At 34.5% G+C, this 27122-nt stretch overlaps 1 protein-coding gene across 3 annotated transcripts in view; it reads right to left on the bottom strand.

Annotated features, from left to right (window-relative positions):
• The window catches only part of LOC136040789 (terminal nucleotidyltransferase 4B-like), a 168473-nt gene that overhangs the window by 22648 nt on the left and 118703 nt on the right, over positions 1-27122 (bottom strand). For 2 of the 3 annotated variants that reach the window (XM_065725118.1, XM_065725119.1), the window contains exon 10: positions 16813-20836. In XM_065725118.1, coding sequence (XP_065581190.1) covers positions 20685-20836 — 152 coding nt within the window. In that variant the 3' untranslated portion in view covers positions 16813-20684. Of the gene's footprint in view, positions 1-16812; positions 20837-27122 lie in introns of those variants that run through there. The other variant, XR_010620884.1, reaches the window with a different exon arrangement.

The raw sequence follows: 27122 nt of genomic DNA, 5'->3' as shown, positions 1-27122 counted from the left end.
GAATTACTCCCCAGAGCTACTCCTTTAAAATTCTCAAAAAGGAGCTCAACTGCTTCAGGAAGAAAAATAATTCACCGAATCCACTCGGATCAAAATAGTTATACATGGTACACAAATACATATATACATATACATTTACAAATACATACACACAAAATACTGGTAATTGCCAATTACAATTATAGCTTGTAGCTTTGGAGTTCAAAATCTAGTAGTTATGGATGGCGCCGCATATCGGCCAAAGAACAATAAAATGGGAGCAAGAAGTACGAAATGAGAGCATCAGACGTTTTCTGACACATTTGCAAAACTGACACTTGGAATTTTTAAAACCTTTCAAAACTACGTAACTCGTAGATATTAAGGAATTCTTGCATTATTATGCGTATACCATGCCTTAGCCATTGTCTTTCATAGTGGCTGGACACAATCATGGTTCTGTGATAGGTGAGAGGTAACGAAGTTTCAGCCCCCGATAAAAACGACAACGCTGGTAAACATTTGGGCCAATTAGTGCTTGTGTACGTCTTCAACTGCTGATATACAGAATTGTCAGAATAGTATTCCCAAAAAGCTCACAAGGAGGAGGGGATACTTCATGACAATTATTAATTGTAAGAGTTCTTATTTTATGAATTATTCATTACCGTTAAGTCAATCAGACATATTTATGGTCTGGAATATTTTAAATTAAAATTTTTTTCATAGTTGTTACTGAGCGTCTTGTACTAGAGGAAATGGGAGGTAAACACAGGCATCAAAGATTTTTCAAGTGGGTAGAGTCGCAACATAAGAGTTTGAAAGAAGTGACATATTTCTACCTAACGTATCGTAACGCCTCACACCTTTTGAATATGTGTGTCCTAAGGGGAGAAGGGGTATATATTTGGGCATATCCTTTATATCCCCCACCCCTTGTGTGTTACAATTATGTAAGGACAAATGTAGCTCTGAAAAAAAAGATGCGCTGTTCTACATGAAGTAGAGTTCTCAACAGGCCTGTAATCAGGTTTTTTTGGTGGAGGAGGGGAATCAAATAAAATAATTTCATAATTCGCATAAGAAGTGCCAAGAAATTCGGAAACACTTGGGATTTTAGTAGGTCAAATTCAGAGCCTCCCCACCTTTGTAAGTCTCTGACTAATGAAAAACTTATTATATTCTAAAATCGATCGTTTGCATAAATTTAGCCCCAAGCTAAGTCCCAATTTTCATAGCACAGGGTGCATTCTACAAGTCTTAGCAGCGTAGTAGAGACTGCGTAACTAAAAAAGCACGCGTTCAGTCTTTCCCACGCGGATCAAATCAAGCCCATACGGAAGGCTGTGCTAAAAACCAAATCCGATCTAGGATAGCTGCATACATCAAGGCCGTATATAGGGAGAGGATGGCTACATAGTTCAAACACTCGCCCTGAAATTCTTGGCTGACCCTTACAAAAGTAACAAAAATACATGTAAACAAATTTTTGTACACAGGAACCTCGATAACCACTAGTCTAGAAGATTCTTTTTTTTATAGCCCCCTTCCCCAAAAGAACTTGGATACGGCCCAGGGGTCACTCGAAAGTATCAAAATTATGAATATACAGCCAACTTCCTAATCATCTAAACAAAATTTATGCCTGAAAAATAAAAAAAAAACACTCACAATTTCCAATCTGAACCCAAGGACATATTCAGGATTCCTGTTCAAGGGGAAAGGTTAAAAATTTTTTCAGAAATGTGTCAAAATTTGATAATATGCATTTTTGGGTAGTTGTGTGACATACCCACTCCCACTCAAGAAGTGAAGTTAGGTTTATTCTAATAAAATAAACCTAAGTATGATAATAAATCTAAGTATATAATACTTTAGAAACAAATTTGGGCTATATATTTGCACATTAGGGGGGGAGGAGGTTATAGTACAACAGTTCTGCATGCAAAATGTGTTAGCTATAACTATTCTGCATATTATGAGGTAAGAATTATTTTCTGACTTCACACGGTCCAAATACTTTATCCCCACCCCCTAATGTGCAAATTTATAGCCCTAGCTATATATTTCCAATCTATTCTGTCACTTGGAAGGGTGTGCTAAAGCACAGGATGACTAGCCCTCGATCCCCATTGCACTTCCTGGATGAAGGGTCTTGAGACGGAGATCAGCACCGCCGGTTCGGACCTTAAGGGTCTAGATTCGCATCCTTTACCTTTACCTTTGTTTATTTTGTCACTTCTTTTTATCTTTTCTCACGCTAAGATGAAAGAAAATAGCGAAAGAAACCGGTTTACAGGGCGTCAATACATGAACAACTCGAGCAGTAGTAGGTATATCATAGAAGTACCCATTTTTCTAACGTTTTTACGAGTCAGACAAAAATCTAGGGCGGTGGGAGGTCAAACTCGGTACCCCCTGGATACGACCCTAGTCCAAACCACTCATGTAGACCTGTCTTCAAATAAAATTTTTAGCATCTATTGAGCAGAAGGTGAAAGGTTTATTACATGAATTCAACTACTCTGAAAGAGGTGTGTACTCTACAAAAAAATTCGCTGATCACAAACCTCATAATTACCAAACATTGCAATTTAAGCTTCTCTAATTAAAACCCGGGGTATCATTTATTGTAATCAAAACTAGATGATATAAACACAAACACGGAACAAATATGGAGAGAGTAAAAGAAATAACGCCATTAATAAAGAAAGATTAACCATAGGTGTTCTGCATGGGCGTTCCTCCTCGAATCTCACTCAACCCATAATTGCGGCAGGTAGAATATTGAACACGCACCTAGCGTGTGTCCAACAAGTGTATGTTACATTACATCGAAAAGTATACATAATTTCAACTATGATTAATAATTCATATTTCTTTTTTTCTAATACTAATCAAGTGTGATTCATGCTTCTTAAAGCATAAATGCATGGCTTGCGCTTTACTTTACATGATTAAGTAGCATAATGTCACCAGAACGAGGCCGACAATGAAATCTTACGGCAGGGGGGGGGGTGAAAATAGGAAATTCGGGAAAACTTGGAGCTTCAGGGGGCTGGGTTCTGAAAGCCCACTTTTGCGCACTGCCGAGGACACAACTGTAATTATGACGAACTCGACTAGGAAATTAAAAATGTGTTATGGTGAATTCTAAGAAAAAAAAAAATAGTTCCATCAAAGACAAGCTAGTTCTATCGATGTTTAAATCCGTTTTACCTTACGGTATTTCATTTCCAATGCGTTAGGTTCTCATTTATTCCTTAGAGAAACGGTTAGATATTAAATCTTTGGTATCAAAGTTCTTTCTTGTTAAGACGCTATTTTACAATAGCATTTTGTCAAAACGACTTCGTTTCAGAACACATTGTCATTAATGGTGATTGACATTTCGTCATTAAAGATTAATAATTTTTCATTAAAAGGCGACTGTCATGAATTACTTATTAATGTTTTCATTCCAATATCAAAAATACAAATTTTTAGTTTGTTTTTGCATTGCAAGTGCAAAAAGAACCGAAATATTACTCTCTTTTACTTATTAAGAAGCAAAATATTACCCCCTCTTGCTTTTGCGTCAGTGGAGGACAGCTTTGAGGATGTCCCTACCAAAACATCTGCTTTGTCTTTTCGCTCTGCTCTTTTATCAACTGCCTGAAAACATAATTAAGAAACAATTCTTAATTGCTTTATATTTTCTTTGTTTTTTTTATCAAAAATTATATGACATATTGCCTTTTGAATTACTGTAGCAGAACTGAGAGCTGTAAGGGCAACCAAAGAGAAAAAGAGATATTAGTGTTATTTGCTTCACAGTTTAAATCCCACTGTCTCATCTCGACTCTAAATAATGAGCTCGAGGGTAACGTTACGAACCTATGTTTCCACTTCGACCGATTTTTCAGGAGATCTAACAAATTCAAAATTCATTCCCAGTCCAAAAAAAAGAAAACCACTCAAAATCTACAGAAAACTCTGAATCCCTAAAAATGTGACTTTGCGATCATTCTGTTTTTATATGGTTGTTGTCTGTGGTCTTTCGCAAAATGTATAGTTACAGAAATGGAACTACCAACATTTTCTGAAAAATGGCATAGCCTACTATTATTTTTCGGTAAGAAAAAACGATCTAGATAGGTCAAAACTTTGGGGAATTTCATTCCCCCTCCCAATCCCCTTAATATTTTTCATAAATAGTTTTCTGACGAGACTAGATACCCCTGAAGGTTGAAAGCCTAAAAGCATAAGTAGGAGGAGTTCGAAAACGCAGTAGGAGTTTGTTGACAAACCGATAGATCCGTGGATTTTAGAGAAAGATATTAAGTAAGAAAGTAAAATACACTTATCTATCTATCTATCTATTCCTGTTTAAAAGCTATGAAATGAGTATCTTATTCTAAATTGCTTCGTGTCCAACGCATTGCGGCAGAAAAACTACAATAATAATTCGTATACCAGGGGATCAAGCTTCGCTCTAAGATTGTTCACAGTTTGTTTCCAAATATGTTCGTTTCCCGGTGTGAAAAACGATCTAGATAGATAGCGACTTTGGGAAAATTTATTTAGGGCCTTAATTAATTTTGGGGAAATATTTTGACTATGGATGTCATCAAAAACACCCAACGTCTAATAGTTCTAACGTCCAGACCCTAATGGTTTGACTTTCAATAACGAATAAAATAAAATGAAATTAAAGTTGATTTACGAAAGAAAAAAAAAATGTCTTTCTTCTCACCGACCGCAGCTAGGTCTCATTAACACTATAAATGGAAACTTGTATTTATTTATTCTATTTCTATTATATTATTATTTATAATAATATATTATTATTATTATTTATTCTATTATATAAATGCACTTGGTATTCATTTTTTAATACGACAGCAACTACAAAGTCTTAAAGACGAAAAAAATTAAATATTTTAACATTTTAAGCACCGAAACTGAATTCTTGGGTAGAACAATAGACAGCGTTATTTTAAATCTTGTTGGGATGGAGGAGCAGCGTGTGCAGCTGTGCTGGCCTCAAGGGGCTTGGTGCTGCAGTGAGTTATTAGTAGTAAGTAGCAGTATTTATACGCAATAATATTACACGAATCAGTTGTTAGCAAGAGCATATCCAGGATTTTTGTTTGGGCGGGGGATTTTTTGGGAGGAAGTTTATAAAAAACTAAAAAACTGCATCAAGAATTTGTTTTGTATGCACTTTTCTTAGGTTTTTATGCGACAGTCAAAAATTTTGGGAGGTGGGGTCCGAACTAAGTACCCCCCGGACACAGTCTATCTTGTTAAGTTTGGTTATGTTTCATCGTTCAACATTATTTATACCCTTGTGCAACGGTCACAGGCGGTACAGATTACTTTTGTAATACTGTGTTTACGATTTCAAGTTGAACTAGAATGAACTTCCGTAGATATAATCGAGGTGTCGAAATAACTGCGCAAAGATACAGAAATAAATTCTGATACTTTTATGATTTATTCTAGGACTAATACCCCTTAAATAATTTTGATTGACACCAAATTGACACTTTTTCATGAGGTTGTCAATCTTAACATGTTACTGAACATATGTTTCATCTTATAGTGTTGTGTAAATATATCGTTCACTACAAGTAAACAAGTATTAATAACATCTAGTTTCTAAATTTGGCTAAACCTGACTACATCCCAACGGTATATACCCAAAAATAGAAAGTGCATACAGACACAAGCAGGGACACCAGTTGGGGGAAGGGGCCTCACTCCGAAAATAAAATTGTAATTCGGTTTTGATACTCAAGTTTAAAAATTGAAGAATTCTTTATCAAACAGTGTCTTATTGGTCGTGTATTTGTGAAAATTTTCTACAGACAAGTTCACACGTTAGAATCTATTCCGGAAGGACTATACATTTTGAGGGGCCCCAAGAACGTGCTCCCTCGAAACATACGATGCATGTAAAAACATATGAATGAAATTGTGATTATGCTGTCTCAGTACAGAACATGCAGACGCACACCCAGGTTTGGAGGAGGACCATTAACAAAGAATGAAGGGGGGGGGCCAAAAATTACGTATTTTTTTTGGTAACTTGAATAAAACGTGCCAGGAAATTAAAGAAAATTTACGATTTACAAGTGAGACCAGGCCCCGAGGCCCCCTGGATACGTCCCTGGACTGTAGACCCTGCGCCTACTCTACAGGCATGTCCGTATTCACCAGCTTTTGTTCCTTATGAAAGATTTAGATTCGTATGTTTCCTTTCAGCAGTTAACAAATCATGCGCATACCCTTTTATTTCTTAAAAGTGGTCGATTCTTTTTTCTTCACAAATCCTGGTGGCTGGAATATACAATGCTAATGACTTATTATTCAAATGAATTGAACACAATATTAGTTGGTAAAACTTTTAATGGGTGAAAATATGTAATAACGATTAAAATTTTAATTAAGACAGCGTGCAAACGTATTATCTCTTTTGTTTTCCATTTAATTATAGAGAGAAAGACGGTTTCATCTAAGAAATTAACTATGCTAGAGACTTCCTGAGTCACAGGTGTATCCCAGATTTTGTTCCTCAAAGGTGGAGGGGGGTTACTGATAAAATTTGAAAACGCATACAAAATTGCTTGTATGCATTTTGTTATGTTTTTAAGAGACGGGGAAATATTAAGGTGAGAGGGGGGCAGCCCCCTGGATATGGCGTTGCTCTGAATAAAAGCAAAGCTGAAAAAATTGAAAGCTAAATAAAAGCAAACTAGGGGTTGGAAAAAACCCCTAGACCCTAGGGGTTGGAAATTATATGCGACTGTAAACATCTTGAGATTTTGATATGGGTAAGGCCACAAGGACACCCCCTTACACCTGCTAATTACCTAGTCACAATCCTTATATCATCCCCTAGACAAACTTATGTATTTAGCGTGGGTTCACATCATGAAAACTTTCCAAACCAATTAGCAAAAAAACGCAAAAATACTAAAATGAAAAGATTACACGCATAATCACTACAAAAGAATAAACTCATTAAAAGGTTTGTTAAAGGCCGAAATAAATTAAGACACTAAAAGGCCTATTAAAGCATATAGTGTTTCAACTTCAAAAATGCTAGTTATCACGTAACATGACAAATTGACTGAAACCCGAGATCCGTTTTTGGGTAGATAGCCATTTTGGGAGAAGTATAAACAGCCCGCTTGTCGGACTCTTTGGTCCTACAATCTCTGAATATATCACTCATTAATTCTGACATCAACTGATTTTCATATACACGCTCTCACTCTTATAATTGAGCTTCACTTCGCTTTGCATTTATGTAGGCTAAAGGCCTTCTCATAGAACGGTTTAAGCAGGGTTTCTTTGAGGTCTTTTTAAGTGTTGCAAAGCCTGCTGAAAAGTGGCCGCAGAGCTTTGATCTTCCTCCAGAATTTAAACTGTACATGTGTGTATTTGAGTATATTCTGATTGGGAGGCTCCCCTGTACTTCCTGGCCCAAGGGCCATAAAATGGATATTAGCAACGCCGGTTGGGACTGTGAAGTCTGCTGTCTCACACTTTACCTATATTCTGATCTCTTTGAACATTCTCATAGTCGCCTTAAAAACTTGCTTAGATTTTTGTACCTTGATATAAACTTTTCCAAAAGAAACCCTAAAAATACAGAATTTTAACGGGAATTATCGACCCTATCCTTGTTTTTTTTTAGAGAAGAGCACGGGCGAAGTTTTCTTCGGGGGCGTGGGAAATTTTGAAAAAGATAATTGATTGCAAGTAGGGGTGTAGCTCCTGCATTTGGGGGGGGCAAGAGGAAATAGATATATCAAAAGAATCAAATTTCGATGCTTATTCAAAATATATAAAATTCATGAAGTTTGGTGCAACTCATCAAAAGTTACGAGCCTTAGAAAATTTGCCTAATTTTTGAAAAAAAGGGGGGGGGGAAACACCCAGAAGAAATCAAATGATCTTAATGAAAACCACACAATGAAATTCGGAATATCAGACAACCCTACTTTAGTGCTTTTAAGCTCCTATATACCAAAATATGTATTTTTGAATTTTTTGCCAGAGGCAAGATCACAGATGCGTGTTTATTTGTTTTTTTGTTTCCCCCAGGGGTGATCATATCGAACCAGTGGTCCTAGAAGATCGGGAGAGGTCTTGTTTGATCGGAAATCAAAAGTTCTAGTGCCCTTTCTAAGTAACCAAAATATTGGAGGGCAAGTTTGAGTATATTCTGATTGGGAGGCTCCCTTGTACTTCCTGGCCCAAGGGCCATAAAATAGATATTAGCAACGCCGGTTGGGACTGTGAAGTATGCTGTCTCACCCTTTACCTATATTCTGATCTATCTCTTTGAACATTCTCATAGTCGCCTTAAAAACTTGTTTAGATTTTTTGTACCTTGATATAAACTTTTCCAAAAGAAACACTAAAAATACAGAATTTTACCGGGAATTACCAACCCTATCCTTACTTTTTTTTAGAAAAGAGCGCGGGCGAAGTTTTCTTCGGGGGCCTGGGGAATTTTGAAAAAGATAATTGATTGCAAGTAGGGGTGTAGCTTCAGCATTTGTTTGGGGGAGGGGGCAAGAGGAAATATATATCAAAAGAATCAAGTTTCGATGCTTATTCAAAATATATAAAACTCATGAAGTTTGGTGCAGCCCATCAAAAGTTACGAGCCTTAGAAAATTTAACTAATTTTTGAAAAAGGGGAGAAACACTCAGAAGAAATCAAGTGATCTTAATGAAAACCAAACCATGGGATTCAGAATATCAGACAACCCTACTTTAGAGGTTTTTAGCTCCTATATACCAAAACATGTATTTTTGAATTTTTTGCCAGAAGCAAGATCACAGATGCGTATTTATTATTTTTTTTACCCGGGCGTGATCATATCGAACCAGCGATCCTAGTAGATCGGGGGAGGTCTCGTCGGATCGGAAATCAAAAGTTCTAGTGCCCTTTCTAAGTAACCAAAAATACTGGAGGGCAGTTCCCCCCTCCCAACCCCCTTTTACTAAAAATTGTCAGACCAGTTATGAACTTTGCTCATTGTTTACATATAGGCTATTGGCCTAGGATTAGATATTGGGTAGTAAAAATATATTTTCGGGGGATTTTCTGGTGGGGTGCTTACATGGGAGGATCTTTCCATGGAGGAGTTTTCTTAGGAGAGGGAATTACTAATGGGAGGGGGGCAGGATTTCCCAGCATGAATTAAAAAACAATGAGAAATTAAATAATTTTTTTAACTGAAAGTAAGGAGCAACATTAAAACTTCCAACAAACAGAAATTCTTACGTATATGAGAGGGTTGCCCTTCCCTTAGCACCTTAGTCTTTACGCTAAAGTGTTTTTTTTTTTTTATTTTTTTTTAAACTGTCCTTGTGTATCAGGCGTCATTCTTAAATAATTGGAACAAAAAGTTAAACTTTAGCGTTAAGATTGAGTTATTGAGGAGAGGGCAGCCCCCTCATATAAGCAAGAATTTCTATCCGCTTTAAGTTTTAATGTTGCTCCTTACTTTCAGTTGAAAAAAAACTTGTTTTTTTTTATTTAATTTCACAACGTTTCATAACGTTAAGAAAAGAAGTTTTCTGGTAAAAGGTCGGCCTCAGCCCATAATGGTTTAATCCGTCTATAAAATCTCTATATACCAACTCACAAAAAAAAAATCGTTAATATTAAATCCACATCAATCTTAATTAATAGCCAGCCTAAAAAGCAATTTTTACAAACATAGGCATAGAAATAGCAACATAAAAATAGACATAAAAAATTTGACACCAACAAATAAAATCCTTTATGCTTGAAGGAATGGACTCGAATATTCTTGGGCTAGATTTCATGGATCAAGGCCTATTATGAATAATGACTGGATGGAATAATTCAATAGATGTTATTTGCCTTTTCTCGTGGAACTGATGTTTGAGCCTTTCAGTCTAGACAATCCCACTTTCTACTTTTCTGAGATTTTAGCGTGCTTAAGCACTTAATACAGAGGCTTTAGCGTGCTTAAGTACTTAATACAGAGGCTTTAGCGTGCTTAAGTACTTAATACAGAGGTTTTAACGTACTTAAATACTTAACTGCATAAGCTTTATGCAGGAACAAGATCAAGAATATTCCCTCAAAATTAGTATTAATACAAAAACAGATGAAAGAAGTCATTTGCCAATGTTCTCTTATTTTCTTTTTAATTATTTAAATCTTAGCTTTTAATTTTTTAAAAAATTTGAACCCTTTAAAACTGTTTAAAATTTAATTTTCATTTTATTTTTAGCCAATTAACTAATAAATACAAGAAACAAACAAGTATATCCCTTTAATAAAAATATAAAATTCTGAAGTTTAATTATTCGCCAATTTAACTAATTCTATTCAAAAATAAATTTAAGAAAACAACAAAAAATATCCTAAGAAAAAGCAAGAATATCCCCTAACCAAAAAAAAATTAACTCAAAATAGCTCCCCTCCCAAAAAATACTCTATTTGCCGAATATTCTTCAGAAGACAGTCTAGCCAAGTTTCTATTTTAACTTTCTATTTTTCTACTTTCTATTTTTCTTCTATTTTTCCTGAGAAATTTCCTGAGAAATTTCCACTTTCTATTTTTCTGAGATTTTAGCACCACAGTACTTAATCCCATAAACTTTACATAACAACAAGATCAACACTATTCCCTCAAAATTAGGAGTAATGAAAAAATTGAAAAAAAAGAAATCATTTACCACGGTAAACTAATTTTATTTTTAATTTTCTGAACACTAACTTTTGATTTTTAAAAATTTATTTTTTTGGTAACTTTTTAAATTTATTTTTTTCAAAATCATTTTATTTTTTAGCCAATTTACCTATTTAAATTCTGAAGTAAATTTAAGAAACAAAAGTATCCCTAAGTTAAAAAGTTAAATAAGAAGAAATTATTATTTACCCTATTTAACTATAATCATTCTGTAATTAATTTAAGAAATCAACAAGAACATTCGTTCAATAAAAATTAAAAACAAAATCAGTAAAATTAATAAAAAAGATAAATTAATTAAATACAAAAATAAATTTTAAGAAGTTCATTTTTTCAGTCAATTTAACTAACTCTACTATAAAACAAATTTAAGAAACCAACAAATATATCCAAAAAGAAACCCCGAGAATAAACCCTAATCACATGGATTAATACAAAAAGCCTCCGCCCCCATAAAAAGTCCTATTATTTATTTACTATTTAAATAAAAAGCATTACTGTTTCTATTTTATTCAAGGCCTCAAGCCTCAAAATATAAATTTTCATGCCAAATTCACCAACTATTAATGACATCTCCTTTAGGTCATTATGGAGGAGGGGGTATCCCACAGACTCCCTTCATTTTTAGGAATATACTTAGCCTAATCATGCCATATAGAATGGTAGGGCGTGGGAAGTAACTACTCCGTCTTATTACAGAGAAATTTTGAGGCGCACAAAACAAATTATATTTTACACTTTTCCTGGAAATCTTTCGGACCAGCATTAAGGACCCCTACCCCATATCCGTATATACATGAATTTACGATTATGTACCGGTGCTATCTAACTTTAAAGTTGTTAAGTACAGCCGCCTTCCCTTTGCTTAACTAGGCTGTTCGCTTTCGCAAGTCTTACATATTACTTTCCATGTGGTTATTAAAAATAACTTTTTTGAATTATTTTGTTCTTGTATGATGGAACTATCTACTGGCTTAATTCCTTAAAATATGGACTTTTTTCAGTTTGTCAAAAAGAATATTTTTAGGAGCATCGTTGTTATGTATTTACGAGTCGAACGAAAAATTTCGAGGGGAGAAGGGGGTCTAGTAACCCCCTGAATACGGCCTTGCAAGGACATAAATTCAAGTCCAGGCCCAGGGAGGCGGTATTACTAAGTTTGACCCCCTTCCCAAATTTTTTTCCGATTAGTAAAAAAAGTAGCAAAAATGCTTATAAACAAATTTTGATGCGATTTAATTTTTTTACCCCTCTCCCACCGTTTATTGACATTGTTTTGTTGTTCTAATCTTAATGAAAGATGGGAAAGCGAGACCAATTGCAAATTAGCATTCAGCATTGTTTGAAAATTAAGTAAGATTGCGCCAACAACTCCAATTTGGGTACAGACACGGCAATCACACAAACAGCCAACAATTAGTTTTGCTTTCGACACCCTAAATACAAAATTTTTTTATAATGCAAATATTAGAAGAAGAACAAATTCAACCAAGGAAAAATCTTCAATTTGTTGAATTTGATTGTGAGATAATTGTATTTCTAAAAAACAAAAGGATATAACACACCTTAGTGACATCACCCCTTTAATAAGGGACACCCCCTTTGTAGTTAATTATATTCTTAGTAAGTTGCGCCCCTTTATTTTGTGACACCCTTTTTGAAGTTAATTATGCTTGTAGTAAGTTGCACCCTTTTATTGTGTGACACGCTCTTTGTAGTTAATTATATTCCGTTTTACCTTAGACACCAAAATTTGTTTATTTTTCAGAAAATTTAGTTTTTTGAAAAAAATCAAATGTAAGAAAAAAAGTTTTAACATATTTACAGCACAGATGAAATTCTCTTTCCAAAATATTGCAAGAAACAACAACACTTTTATGACAGCACCCCTACCTTTAATGAAACCCCTTACACCATACAACCCAATAATGACAGCAACCAGTCAACAATTAGGTTTGGTTTCAACCGCCTTAATATAGCATTTTCAGAACATAATTTTCGACTAAATGTTTAAACCCCAGGGACAAAAAAACTTAAAAATATATATAGGACAATTGACAGTGGTCCTTTTTGTGTGACACCTCTTTGTAAGTAATTATATTCTTAGTAACTAGCGCCCCTGTATTTTGTGACACTCTCTTTGAAGTTCGTTATATTCTTAGTAAGTTGCACCCCTCTATTGTGTGACACCCTCTGTATAGTTAATTATATTCTTAGTAACTTGCGCCTCTTTATTGTGTGACACCCTGTAGTTAATCACATTCTTAGTAGGGGAGTAGCTCCAGCATTTTTATTGGGGGGCAATAGGGGGTTCGTATCCTGATAGTTAAGGGGCATGGACTATATAATAGTTATTTTTAACAAATTATTGGGGGTAACTGCTCCCCAACCCCAAAAGACACCCCTGATTCTTAGTAGTTTCCCCAATGAAATATATACAATCATGCAATCAGCAAACAATTTGTTTTATCTTCGACACCCCAATTTGTTCAACAACAAATAACAATAGTAACAATATTAAAAATAACGATCAATTTTATTTCTTCATTCCTCAAACCTATTTTAAAATTTATTTCTATTTCAAATTTATTTCTTCAAATCCTCAACCTATTTTAAAATTTATTTCTATTTCAAATTTATTTCTATTTCAAATTTATTTCTTCAAATCCTCAAGCCTATTTTATTTGTCGGTTCGTACGTTGTGTGAGATGTGATGGAATATTTCAAACCATCTGACAAACATTGGAAACAGACAGATGTACATCAGTTAGCAAATTAATTAAGACGCATCATACAAAAAAAGTTGTCAGGAAATTACATCTTAATGAAATTTAAGAGCTTGTACAGCTTAAGCGTTCAAACAGTTCGTGGTAACGAACTGTAGTAAGGTGCGACCCGGCTCAATAGTAACCAAAACTCTAAAAAATGGATTTGGGTATATGAAAGGAGATGCTTCCTCATCAACGCCCCGCTCTTTACGCTAAAGTTTTTTACTGTTTTAAAAAGTAGAGTTAAGAAAAAGAGTCAAACTTTAGCGTAAAGAGCGGGGCGTTGATGAGGATACATCTCCTTTCATATACGAAGTAATTTCTGTTCGTTTTAAGTTTTAATGTCGCTCCTTACTTTCCGTTAAAAAACTTGTTTTTTTTTATTTAATTCTTCAAAGGACCTAACTTGCGCTACGTTTTTCACATGTTTTACAGAAATAAAATCGGATTTCTACTGCAAAAATGCACAACGAAGCACAAGCTTTTAAACAAAGAAAAGAAAGGCGGAAATGTACATACTCGTGAATTCTAAATCAAACTTAAGAACGAGTCCCATGGGCATTAAGAAGGGAGAAGGAGATATTTGCTTACACCCCCCCCCCATTTTTGCGATTACCGCTTCGGGCATTTTCGCTGAAAAATCGATCTTGTACCTACTGGTTATGTTATCCCTATAATGAGATATACTTGCAAGCCTTTAGGCTTCAGGCGCAAAAAAGGCAAAATCCATGGATTGCCGAAGATTGTCCTTTTTGGCCAACTGTCTGGGGCTAAACTCAAAGCAGGCCGTCCTCGTCTGGGGTGGAAGGATGTCATAAATACAGATTTAAAGGAAATGGGAACTTCCTGGGAGGGTGTAAAGAAGGAGGCCTTGAATAGATTGAATAGAAGCGAACAGATTGGGTTGAGATGGCTAGGCCACGTTCTGCGGACGAAGGAAGACAGATTGCCGAAGATTGTCCTCTTTGGCCATCCGTCTCGGGCTAAACGGAAAGCAAGACTGACAGGATCAATACAAGATATTAGGGTATATAGTATCTTCTACCGTATTTCTAACAGTAGGTTGTACGAAAAATGTGGTTCAATCCCGCTTTCTAGGGCTATAATGAAAGAAAGGTTGAGATGGCTAGGCCCCGTTCTGCGGATGAAGAATGACAGATTGCCGAAGATTGTCCTCTTTGGCCATCCGTCTGGGGCTAAACGGAAAGCAGGTCGTCCTCATCTGGGGTGGGAGGATGTCATAAATAAAGATTGAAAGGAAATGGGAACTCCTGAGAGGATGTAAAGAGGGAGGCCATAAATAGATTGGGTTGGAGGAGGAGTGTGCGTAGCTGTGTTGGCCTCAGGCAGCTTGGTGCTGCGGTGAGTTATTAGTAGTAGTAGCATAGTGAGGATTCGGAAAACAACTATGATTGTAAAATTACTCCAAATGCTCCGGACCTAATATATAATATATGTGATATAATTATTTATTCGCTTATAAAGTATATAAATATGTTTAATATGCTTAATTTATTTGTTTTATATTCAAGAAATCTTCCATTTTATTTTTGTATTTTCTAACCTCCGAATTCTTTTAAAGGTAATTCTCCTTCCTTCTGTGTAAGCATATGAACTTAATCTATTATATTACACTTACAATATTTCTGCAATAAAAGGGGTGCTGTCACCCCGCAGCACTACTATTCAGACTTAGTTCAATAAGTATCCTCAAAATTAAGAGGAGTTGGGGGTTAAACTATAAAATAAGCGGAAATTGCTACGCGTAAAAAAATAATTACAGAAGCTCTTGTCCAAATAATTAAAACAAATGAAAAAATATAATAATAAATATGTCAAAAAATGTAGTAATAAAAATATGTCAAATTTAGCACAAAAGGGTTAATTTTCAACGCCCCCCGAAACTAAAGCAACACTTGAGAAAATTGTTGTAACTGTTCTGTCACAATGAAACAGAGAAAGGACTAGTAAAAATCTTGTGACTCAAAAGCTTTTGTTCGTTTACTGGGCCAATATTACACGGAACAACCGGCCCGGCTTTAAAAACCCGGTGTTGTTTGTCACCCAAGAAATTGCAGAACATAAGGAGTAATGTGATTAACTAACAAAAACACATCACAGACGTAAACCAATGAAATTGAAGCATTTTAAACCCTGGATCCCGGAGCCTGAGTCTCAAATCAGTTTGATGAATCCACCCGTAACAATATTACTCCAAAATTATAGGAAAGTAATCTCTCTATTTTTCTTTAGTTCAGTGCGAGAGGTTGCCCACTTTCCGCCACCTGGTGTACATCTCGGAGATCCATGTGTTTTACACGGTTTTGTCAAGCATGGCAGAGAATAACCATGAGCAACACCCCCACAAAGCTTGGTAGACCTTCATTACGCTTGGCAATTTCATGCACCTCACAGCAACACTATTCTGGCTTAGTCTAGAAACTATTATTAAAATTAAGCGCGGTTAGGGGGTTGAAATATAAGAGAAGGGGGAATTAATACACAAAAACAAAATTTTTACACAAGCTCTAGTTTAAACAATTAAAGCAGACCCAAAAATAACTACAACTAAAATGATATTCAATATTAACTATAAAAAAATATCAAAAAGTAACATTAAAAAAAAGAAATATAAAAAATATAAAATCTAGCACCAATGTGTCAATCGTCAGTACCTTCCAAGGCAAAACTTAAGAAGACTTAAGAAGACTTAAGAAGACTTGTTACAGTTATGTCACAGAGAAATAGAGGAAAGACTAGCAAAAATATTATTGCTAAGAGCTTTTTTTCTTTTTACCGTGTTTAATTTCACATTATAATGCCGACCCAGCTATGAAAAAGGGGCGTTTCTTGTCACCCAAGAAATTGCAGAAGTTAAGGAGTAACGTGATTGGGTCATCAAAACATATCACAGATGTTAACAAATGAAATTGAAGCAAATCTTTAACGCGGAATTTGGAAAACTGAACCACGGGATCTGAGCCTTGACTCAGTTTGATGAATCCGCACTTTACAATAATACCCTAAACTATATAAAGGGAACCCATCTTTCTCTTTGGTCCGGTGCAAGCGGCCCCCCGCTTTTCGCAACCTCTTGTATATAGCAGAGCGATACATGTGCACAGTTTCCATACATGGCACAGAATTATATTGTGTGGCACATTCCCCACAGCGCATTGTACGCGCCACGTGGCGTACGTAATTTCTGAAAGTCAGCACTTCTTTGGCAGTGGTGTCCTATGTGGATTGGTGTCCACATAGTGCTTTAAACAATTTAAAAACAACGCTAGGGCCTTACAACTAAAGTCAGTGTAAATGACAAAACAATACGATAAAGGCATCATTTTTTTTATTCAAGAACTTTTACATTTTATTTTTTTTTTTGTATTTTCGAACCTTTAAAAGGAGTGCTACATATAAAAACAACATCTTTACACAAGCTCTAGTTTAAAGAACTAAAACAAATCAAAAAAGTATAAAAACAATTGTTAGGTATACTCCGAATAGTTAATAACACAACTATGAAAACAAACAAAAGATGTCTCATAACCTCCTTCGAATAAGCTAGAGGACTCAAAAGAAGGACTTAGTGCATTCCCCCTAGAGAGAGACGAACACTTCAGAATCAATACCAGGTAATAACTGCCCCCCCCCCAAAAAAAAAAGAGGGTCTTACAATTAATATTAGGAGACCAGGCCACACTTCATACTTTTTGACGAGACTAAAAGATGATCAAATTTAAATAATAAAAAAAAAGATGAACAATTTGCTTAGTTGAGAAAAAAAAATCCCCCAATGACTTCAACAAATTCCAAAAAGTTGCACTGTTTTAACAATTAACTTGAACACACACTATACACAATAACTAAAAAACCAAAAAAGTTATCTAAACACAGACAAATAGCTACACAAGGATTAACAAAAGAGAAAATATTAAATATTTAATAACTACATTCTTAAATATTTAATATTTAAGATTATTACAATAATAATAATAATATAATAATAATACTTATAATAATAATATAATAATAATATAAAACTTAATAATTAATAAATAATAATTAATACTTAATAATAATATAATATAATACTTATAATAATAATAATAATAATAATATATAATAATATAATAATAATACAATAATAATAATTATACAATAATAATATTACAATGATTAATATTTAAGAACTACATATCGTTTGTTGGCTGTAAAGAACTTCACCGAACGCTAGCACGTACACAAGGGAGGGGGGAAGACGAGGGGTCCTTGGAACCTTACCCCTACAATATCTGTGTTTATCCTAAATATTCCTTTTTGTAGTATAATTCGACTTTTCTTTTAAAAGTTTGTTTCCAAATTAGTCCCCATCGCTAAAGTCCAAATAAATTCCAGTGTACGTATATATGTGTATGTATGTATGTATGTATATATGTATATGTATGTATGTAAGTTTTACGAAACTTTGCCTAAATTCACCTACCGTTATATTTAAAATTTCTTTCCCATTTTTAAATTTCTAACCCCTCCCCCCCACCTAAAAAAATAAACAAACTCCCTTGTAAGCATCTGTCGAGATGTTGGATTCTTTGTTATGCATATGACTTCTGCTATTTAAAATTTGTAACAGTACAACATTCTATATCGATCTATTTTTTTTACGAAATCCCCCCCCCGCCTCAAATAAATTACATGTATTAATCTACGAAGAAGGGATTGAATACTCTTATGCCTGTTTATTATAATCCTTGCAGATTTTAAGAACAACAAATACTACATCGTCCATTTTTTTAATCCCTCCCCCTAAAAAAAAAAAACTAAAATTCTGTATATCTGTTAAAAAGTGATTGAGCTTTTTCATATGTCTAAAAATGATAGCAGTCGAAATTTTTTTTTAAACCAGTCGTTCAGGGACATAGCCGGAAAGAGCACCTTAGAGACAGATCCCTCCCCGTGATTCCATTTTTTCCGTATTTCTGGGCAGTTTTTGTTCAAATTATCAAATACAAATGATTATTTTTATTGTTCCCCTTCGCCCGAAAAAGCCCACGTAAGTGTCTGATGTTATTGTATATCGCCAACTTTCTTTTATTCTGAACCTCACAAATAAATTACTGCTAATGTGATAATGTGACAAGAAATAACCAAATTTTCTGTTACAGCCTTATAGGCCTACCTGAAAGGCCTGCTTTATACCTTATAGGCCTACTTGAAAAACTACAAGAACGAAATTCTATATAAAGCTACAAAACTTTCCAAATTATTATTTACTTTAGCTAAATCTAGAGGCGGTTTTTAGGGGGGACAGAGGGGATACTTGCCCCGGTGCAGATAGAAAAATTTCAAATAAATAATTTAACGGTTATAATTAATTTTGTAATTTAGAAATTATATTTTTATTAAATTGAAGTTGAGGACACAGCTAATAAATGAAAAAATATTAATTAATAAATAAAATAAATTAAAAAATAAATAAATAATATGAATAATTAAATATTTTAAAGAATAAATCAAAAATAATAAAAACAAAATTAATCAATTAATAAATTGAAAATAATTTTGTTAATTTATTGGAAAATCTTGTTAAAATTCTGCTAGAAACTTTTTGGGAGGGATGGGGGCTAATCAAAATTTAGTCCCGGGTGCGGCAGAAGTAAGAGCCATCAAGATTTAGCCCTGGGCACAACAGAGGTCAGAATCACCACTGGCTGAACCCACGATTTGAAACGAACTTTAAGCCCTCTCCTCCCCAAATCTAAAAAAAATAATGTTTATTAATTCACATTAAATAATAATAATATTTATTACTATTTATAATGAAATCATTTCAGACTTTTCAAAAACAAATTAAAAATAGAAAGAAGTGAAATAAGAATATGTAGGCACATAAGACCGGTTCCTTCCTGAAATATAAGTTTTTTGTAGTTTTTCAAATATTTTTCATATGTTCCTCCCTTTTTTGCCGGTTAAAATTACCTTAAATCGCATTATTATTCTCTAATATATATATATATGTGTTAAATAACACATTTCAGATAGGATAAGATTGTATATTAATATACAGCATAACAACACAAAAATTGAAATACATTTCTAACAAGAAACCTCTACAATTTTTTTTTTCATAAGCACTGATTAGACAAGCATTTGTTATATTGTTTTGAAATAAGAAGATGATGAACCTGATTTAAGATAATCGCATAAAAATATGCCAATATTCAACTGTAAATTTAATTAGTAAATTTAAATTTATAGTAAACGGTTGTTAAAAACATCTAAAATCAGCCGATAATTTATTTATTTATTTTTTATTTCTTCAAAACAAAAAGAATTCCTCAATTGCTAACCATCAGTTCACAGTAAAATTAAATACTAGTTAAAAATATCTTACTATAAGCAAATAAGATAAAAATCAGATTAAAAAATATAAAGTGGCATCATTTGAGGGCAGAGATTCGCCCTCTCCAGATTTCAAAAAATGCCTTTTTAGGTATTTCCGTAGAATTTTTTTTTTTTGTATTTTAATAGAAAAAATACCTCCTGCTAAATTTTGAAAATCAGTTTACTTCCTAGAACATTTCCAGAATTGGTGCCACTAGAAATATATTTTAGTAAACAACTAAATTACCCATGCAATGCTCTTTCCAAATATATTAATCAATGTCGTAGCAATTGCGTTTCAGCCCCCCTTCCCTTAATGACGCCATTACACGGGCAATATACAAAAACCTACTTTTTTGCACTATGAACCAAATGTTGTGCATATCCTAGGGCTACATCTGGCCTCATTAGGGGGGAGGGGAGATGGAACGCAATTGTGAGAGCAGTGACTATCATATTTGAAGAAAGTATTCCACATGAAACTGAAAATTATATTTTTTTTTCCAATCTGATTTTTGTCCAATAAGCAATAATATCCCAAATATTTAGGCAGTACAAGAGACATATTTCTAAGCTGGTGTAACTAAAGCAAAACATTTCCCCCCTGGAATATAGGAAAAAGAAGGACGCGTGTCAACGCCAGGGATTAGGTCACCGACACCCATATGAAATCAAAGAATCTCGTCAAATAAAAAAAAGGTAGCCCTCTTTGCATCTTACCTAAGTCTCTATTTCATTCCATTTTTATATCAAACATTCATCAGTCAACTAAATCGTATCAAATAACAACTGTCACAAACTCCCCACAATATATACTCTTTCACTTTCCGTGGTCAGAATGAGACTGACGCTGTTGATTATTTCGACGACGCTTAAAGTTACCGCCATTTGGACGAGAGTTGTAACGCTGAGAGTCCGGAGCATTTGGAGCTGCTCTATATCCACGCTCCGATCCGCCACCTCTCCGACCACCTAAAAGAGAGGTGTCAATAAATGTCCATAAGAAGCATATTTTGATGGATGATTTGACAGGTCAAATATAATCAAAATACCAAATCCCTTATACAGCATGGACATAAATGGTATGAATTATAACCTTTTCTAAGTCAATATTAATTATAGACACACGCAGATCTTGGGGTTATTCGGTGGGGATTATTTTTGCAGTTTTGTTTGTTGTTATTGCTTTAGAGGCTCCAGTTAAGAGGGACAGCGGCCCAGTGGAGTAATTTCGTCAAGATGTTACGGGGGGGGGGCAAAGTTGGAGCCAATTTCCCCGAATTAAATAAAAAAGACAGTGAAAACTGAAAAATTAGCCTTATAGTAACAAAAAGGGTTAAGATATACTAAAGAAAACTAACCTGTTTCTGTAGATGCATGAATTATGCAGGCTTATCTTGGTTTTGACGAGATTTTTGGAGAAACTAAATTTCAGGTGGGTGGACAAACTGGGATCTGGGGGGAGGAAAAACTAAGATATGGCAGGGGCAGTAGTTCCCCTGACCCATAGCAAATTGGACCCCAGCAACTGTACCTCCTTATATCTCATTGATACTATTTTTGGTATTTTCCCACAAAAGAAATTGAAAAAATCCCCCCTTTGATTTAAAAAATGTACTGCTTTGTACCGTCATTATAAAAACTTGAAAAAATCTCACCCCCACCTTTTTACGAATTGGCACCCCTGTGTTGTTAGCTTCTTTTTTTTGTGGCAACATCCATGGAATCGCCAATTCGTTATTTATATGACACAACCCTTGGCTTAAATATTTACCAGCATGCGTTGAACTGAGCCTCATATAATAGAGAGAGGTTTACCAGAAAACATTGCATCGTTTGTTAAGGAGATTCGATACCTTAAGGGATCACTTTTTCTCGTCCATTACAAACTTTTTTAGCTTGTATGGCCAAACTGTTTAGAATAGACTGGGTGGCGCTGTCATAAGTTGAAGAACTTGGATAAAAGATCCGAATATAATGACACAAAACTAAAACCAATCCCTACTTTCTTAGAAACCTTGGAAAAACTGTTTAAATTCCCCCGTTTTGTGCTGGAGATAGGGATATTCAGTTTCAATAAATTTATTTATTGAATAATTTATTGATAAGTGATTTATGGAGCAGAAATCGAACGTGAAGAGAAATGATTTTTCGATTAAATGAATCAGAATTTCTTTTGAAACTTCCGGAAAATGCAGTCCCTAATAATTTTCTACCATACCTACTAGAAAAAAAATATAAAAAACAGCTCAAAAGTCATTTGATCAATCTGGAGTTCCCTGTGGTGTCACCCGCTTTGATTGACAAGCTCAACGATAAAAGGGGCGTAAAATTTCACTGTTTTTCCAATCAAGTTTCACAATCAAATCCAAAATTGTCAATAGCTTTCCTACTAGACAAAAAATAATCTAAAATCAACTCAAAATACATTTGATCAATTTTGCAGCTTTGGGAGTTCCTTGTGGTGTCATCCGCTTTGATTGACAAGCTCACCGAAAAAGGGACGTAAAATTTCACTGTTTTTCCAATCAAGTTTCATAACCAAATCAAAAATTGTCAATAGCTTCAAAAATAACAATTAGCGTGGGAGAATTCGCTAATGGACCTTTGTCTTTGAGACGGTCAGCTGACGTTATGGCTCACAAAACCTTTTTTGAGGTATCGAATCTTCTTAATGATTCTTAATGTAAAAGGGCTTAAATGTTTACACTTTTAGACCGAAATATTATATTTCTACCCCTTTCGATATAAGTTCCCAAGAAATTGATACATGGGAAGGAAAATATAGTTCATCTTTAGGGGGGCGAGGGGTGTTCATGTTCTCCTTATGAGACGTGCGAGGATTCTATAATAAAAAAAAAAAGACTAGCCTATGTGGAATTTCTTCAGTAGCAATTCCGACGGGTTTTACAAAAAGGGCTTAAGTCCACTTTTCGTAACTTTATAGGAGAGCAAAATGACAATAAAAAAGAACAATAAAATAACCTTCTCATAAATTACAATTTAAGAAATTGAAACTTTAAAGACTGATCCCTGGTTAACTTTTCAATCGGAATTCACTGGAAATGTCCAAATTCCTGAATTGTTCGTTAATTAGAAGTTAAGAGACTTCCGCTTTTTTAAGCACTTTTGGAACAAATTGTAACTCGGCCAGAATCCGAGATGAGCCCATTTTGAATACACTGATCGATAGATCTTTTCGAGCTATTTCAAACCATAAGCTTAACTCATCTTCGTAAAAAAGTGGACTGAGGCCCTTTTTGCGAAACGCAACAAAACTTGTATTCTATAGCATAGTATAGTATACTTAACATATAGAAAGCCACAGGGATAACCACAGAAAAAGGAAATAAAAATAAAATAAAATATAAGAAGCAATTAAACAACAGTTTAAACAAGACAGAAACAAATCATACGAAAACACTGATATAAATATAATCATCATAGAACACCCTCCAGATGGGTCATTCCCGCACTAATAAACCTCAACAGATACCTAATGCTAATAAAACACCTTTTCCCAGCAATTTTTCTACCCACAACTCTTTCTCTCATCCTCTCGAAAAACTTCATTTTACAGGGCGGACAAAGCAAACTAAAATAATTGACAATGCAAAATACACAATTGAAAATAAGAAGCATTAAATTATTAACTAAACAGAAATTTTAAGAACTAAACAAACGTCCTAACATAAATACGAAACTTATTTTAATTATGTAGATTAAAATATTTAATAGCACAATAAAAAAGGCTATAGAAATATAGAAAGAAGCAAAATTTAGCAAGCAAGTTGGTAAATGTCTGATCCGCGTCGGCAGACCCCTTTTTCTGTAACAGCAATTTTGCGGGAGGGACAGTCGACTCATTTGGATAAAAACACCGATTTACTTGTGAGGTTATAGCGAGAAGCTCACTCAAGCTCAAGTAAAAAAAAAAACTGTGTAAGAATTTGTCTTGACGGGGGGGGGGGGGTACGTTAAAAATATTACATGCATTAATGGATGTTACAGAGTATGCTAAATACATATACTATATATACTATCAGATACTATCTGATATGATATACATATACTATCAGAAGGTATAATAAAGAATAAAAAAAAAAAGGCATTGCACTTTATAGTCCCTATCGGCGGTGCTGGTCTCCGTTTCTTGGCCCTTCATTCAGGAAGTGCAATGGGGGGTTGGGGGGCTAACCATCCTGTGCTTTCGCACACCTTTCGTGTTTACCTTCCCCAGATTTCTCCAAGTACCCATTTAGAGGTGGGTTGACTCTGGCTGAGCTTAGAGAGCCACGTCACTGACCCCTTTCCCAGGGTACACTAGGATTCGAATCCTCAACCTCTCGGACAAAGGACCCTAATTTCAGCGCATCAATCCACTCGGCTTGAAATTTCAGAAGGTATATTTCAAAAGATATCAAATTAATGGCCTTTTTAAGTTCCCTTAAGTTGAATACACTTTGAGTCTTGAGTAACAAACTTTAAATATCACGAGGGAGGGGGCACAAGCATTTAGAAATCTTAAGTGGGACAGCCTCAACCTTGGTTGGGAACCACTGCTCTAAACAGGCCTTTTGATTTACAACTAATGTGTTATGTTTTCGGGCAACCAAGGTGTGATCATTAACCCGAGAACAAGAAGTTCAAAAATTATTTATCCAACACAAAATCAATCAATAACACTAAATTGAAAAGGGTAACTTATTAGCCCCTACACAAGTGTGAGTGGACGTTCTAAAGTGTGGATAGGTATCGCATTGAAAGCATAACAAGACCATTTACTACTGCTAATGATTTAGTTAATGAATTTTTATCTGATGGCTATTTCGCCTCGAATACATGAATAGAATCGTCCATCAACTGAGTAATTCAAATGGTGCTGCATTTTAACAAGAAGACTAACGCTGTTCCATAATAGGTCAAGGGGGGTCAATCTCCATCATATTACCTTCAACAAAAGAATCGTCTTAAGACTTCATCTCGGTGCGAAATAAAGGATAAGATTTAGCACCTATGAAACCAACGTGACCTCGTATTATTTTCTTAAAATACCAAAGACATCAAAATGAAAACATTTTTTACCACCTGAAAGTGTTTTAAAACTTGTATGATATACAACCTACCGCTCAAGTTGTTCATGCATTGACGCACTGCAACCAGTTGCTTTCACCTAAGCGTGAGAAGAGACAAAGAGGAGTGACAGAGTAGATGGCAAATATATAGTTCAGGGTATATATTTGCACATTAGGGGGGCGGGGTTAAAGTATTTGGACACTAATTGTAGATTACACATTTTGCATACAGACCCGCTGTACTTTACCCCAATCCCCCACAATGTACAAATATATAGCCCAAAATATATATTTTGGGAAAGTATAATTTGCTTTCACAAATATATTTGTTTCTAAAGTATTATATTTTTATCATACGTAGATGCATTATATTAGGATAAACCTAAATTCACTTCTTGAGTGGTAGGGGTATATCATAAAAGTACAAAAAAAATATAAATACAACGAAGTCACTAAATTCTTGTGACAAAGAACAGAAAACATCAATCAAACAGTGGCACACAAACCAAAAATATAACTGTTTATTTTACAGATAGAAACTAAATTTAAAAGTCTTTCCAATGATTGCTTCAGTCCTAGAGATTAAAACGACTTGAGATTTGGACAGTTTTATTATGCGTATATTTCGTCAGCCTAATCCCGTAAAGAAGAAGAATTCAATCAAATGAAAGAAATAGGCCGAGAATCGAAAAAAAATTCCGAAACACGCATTCTTTCTTTTTTATTTTAACAAGGGCTCACTTTTATTCCTACATTTCTCAGTAGAATTAATTCAATCTCAAATACTTCAAATTCAGGGCTGATATTAGATTATTAGACAAACTAACATATAGTTTTCATCAGGAACATAAGAAGGATTTTTTTTTGGGGGGGGGGGGTATACTCGATGATTTGGAAAACGTACCCAGATATTCGGATAAATTCTGAATTCAAAGGGGGCCGATCCCAGTCCACCCCTTTGCATTAAGCATGTTTAGTGTGAATATGACGAATTTCGGAATAAGGGAATCAGGCAAAACGTCATCTACTTGTATGATGTAGGTGCCATTTTTGAAATGTTGACTACTAGGGATTAAATTCATGGGCGCTGGCAAGTAGGGCAGGGGGTCCATCCCCCCTGAAAATTTAGGACTATAAAGTAACTATAAGGAAAGCAAAGGAAAAAGAGCTGAATAGGGAAAAACCATAGAAAAATGTGTGCTGCCCCATTGTTGGCTGCCTGCCAATAGATTTTGACCCTTAATAAGGAAAATATAAGTCCTAATTTGTGACTGAGTGACCTCTTTCCAGTTTTCCGTGAGCTTTTGTTTCTATATGATTTGGTTGGAGCAAAAAAGATACAATTTTCATAGTAATGAATGGTAAGTAAATAACGATCCTTGTCAATAACAAAAGTATAAGAATCTAACTATCGATAACATTCAATCAAAGAATCAGCTTTTTATGGTGATTCTAAATATGTATTTATTATAGTAATCAGTGCAGTTATTAGTACACTAGAAAGTTCGTATAATTATAGAAAACACAAGAAAACAAACTTAATAAGGGGTAATTTCGATAAAAATACCCCGGCAACTTTTGCTTGCATTGCAAGAGTACCCATGAGCTGATATATAAAGCCACTATAATCAGAAATGTTTCTCCTGAATGGAATGCTGGGAATTTTTGCATTTTCCCTCTGAACGGATACACTTTTTCTTTGTTTTTTTATTATCATTTTTTTTTCTTCAAGAGTGATTGTATTTATCAAGCTGTCACTTTGAAAAAGATTTAATTTTTTATAGTTACGAAGCATAAAGGCGTCGAATATATTGGTTTTTGGTAGACAAAATTAGATTAAAAACATTGAATTAAAAACTTTATTTAATTTTCTTAATTTTAGTTTTAATGTTTTACTTTTAACAAAGTACTTTGATAATACGTTACTTTTTTATAAATAATTGAATCTAAAGGCATTAAACATTTTGGTATTTGATAACCAAGTTCAAAATTGTCGATAAAAAATATCCGTCCAACGCTTTGGCCAGGCATTGCTGAACAGAACTGAATGCTGGAAGTTTATATCTTAGTTTTTGCAATTAAGCTATTTTTTCATGAGGTTAAAATATGGACATTCGTAAATTATTGTTAAAGTGCTAGGCACTGGCTTTCAAAGGTGTACCATTCTTAGCACTTAAAGCTCA

The sequence above is a fragment of the Artemia franciscana genome, chromosome 21, assembly GCF_032884065.1.
Source record: "Artemia franciscana chromosome 21, ASM3288406v1, whole genome shotgun sequence".
Classification (NCBI taxonomy): Eukaryota; Metazoa; Arthropoda; class Branchiopoda; order Anostraca; family Artemiidae; genus Artemia; species Artemia franciscana.
Note: the sequence above shows the minus strand (reverse complement) of the source record. Positions and strands in the feature narration are given on the sequence as shown.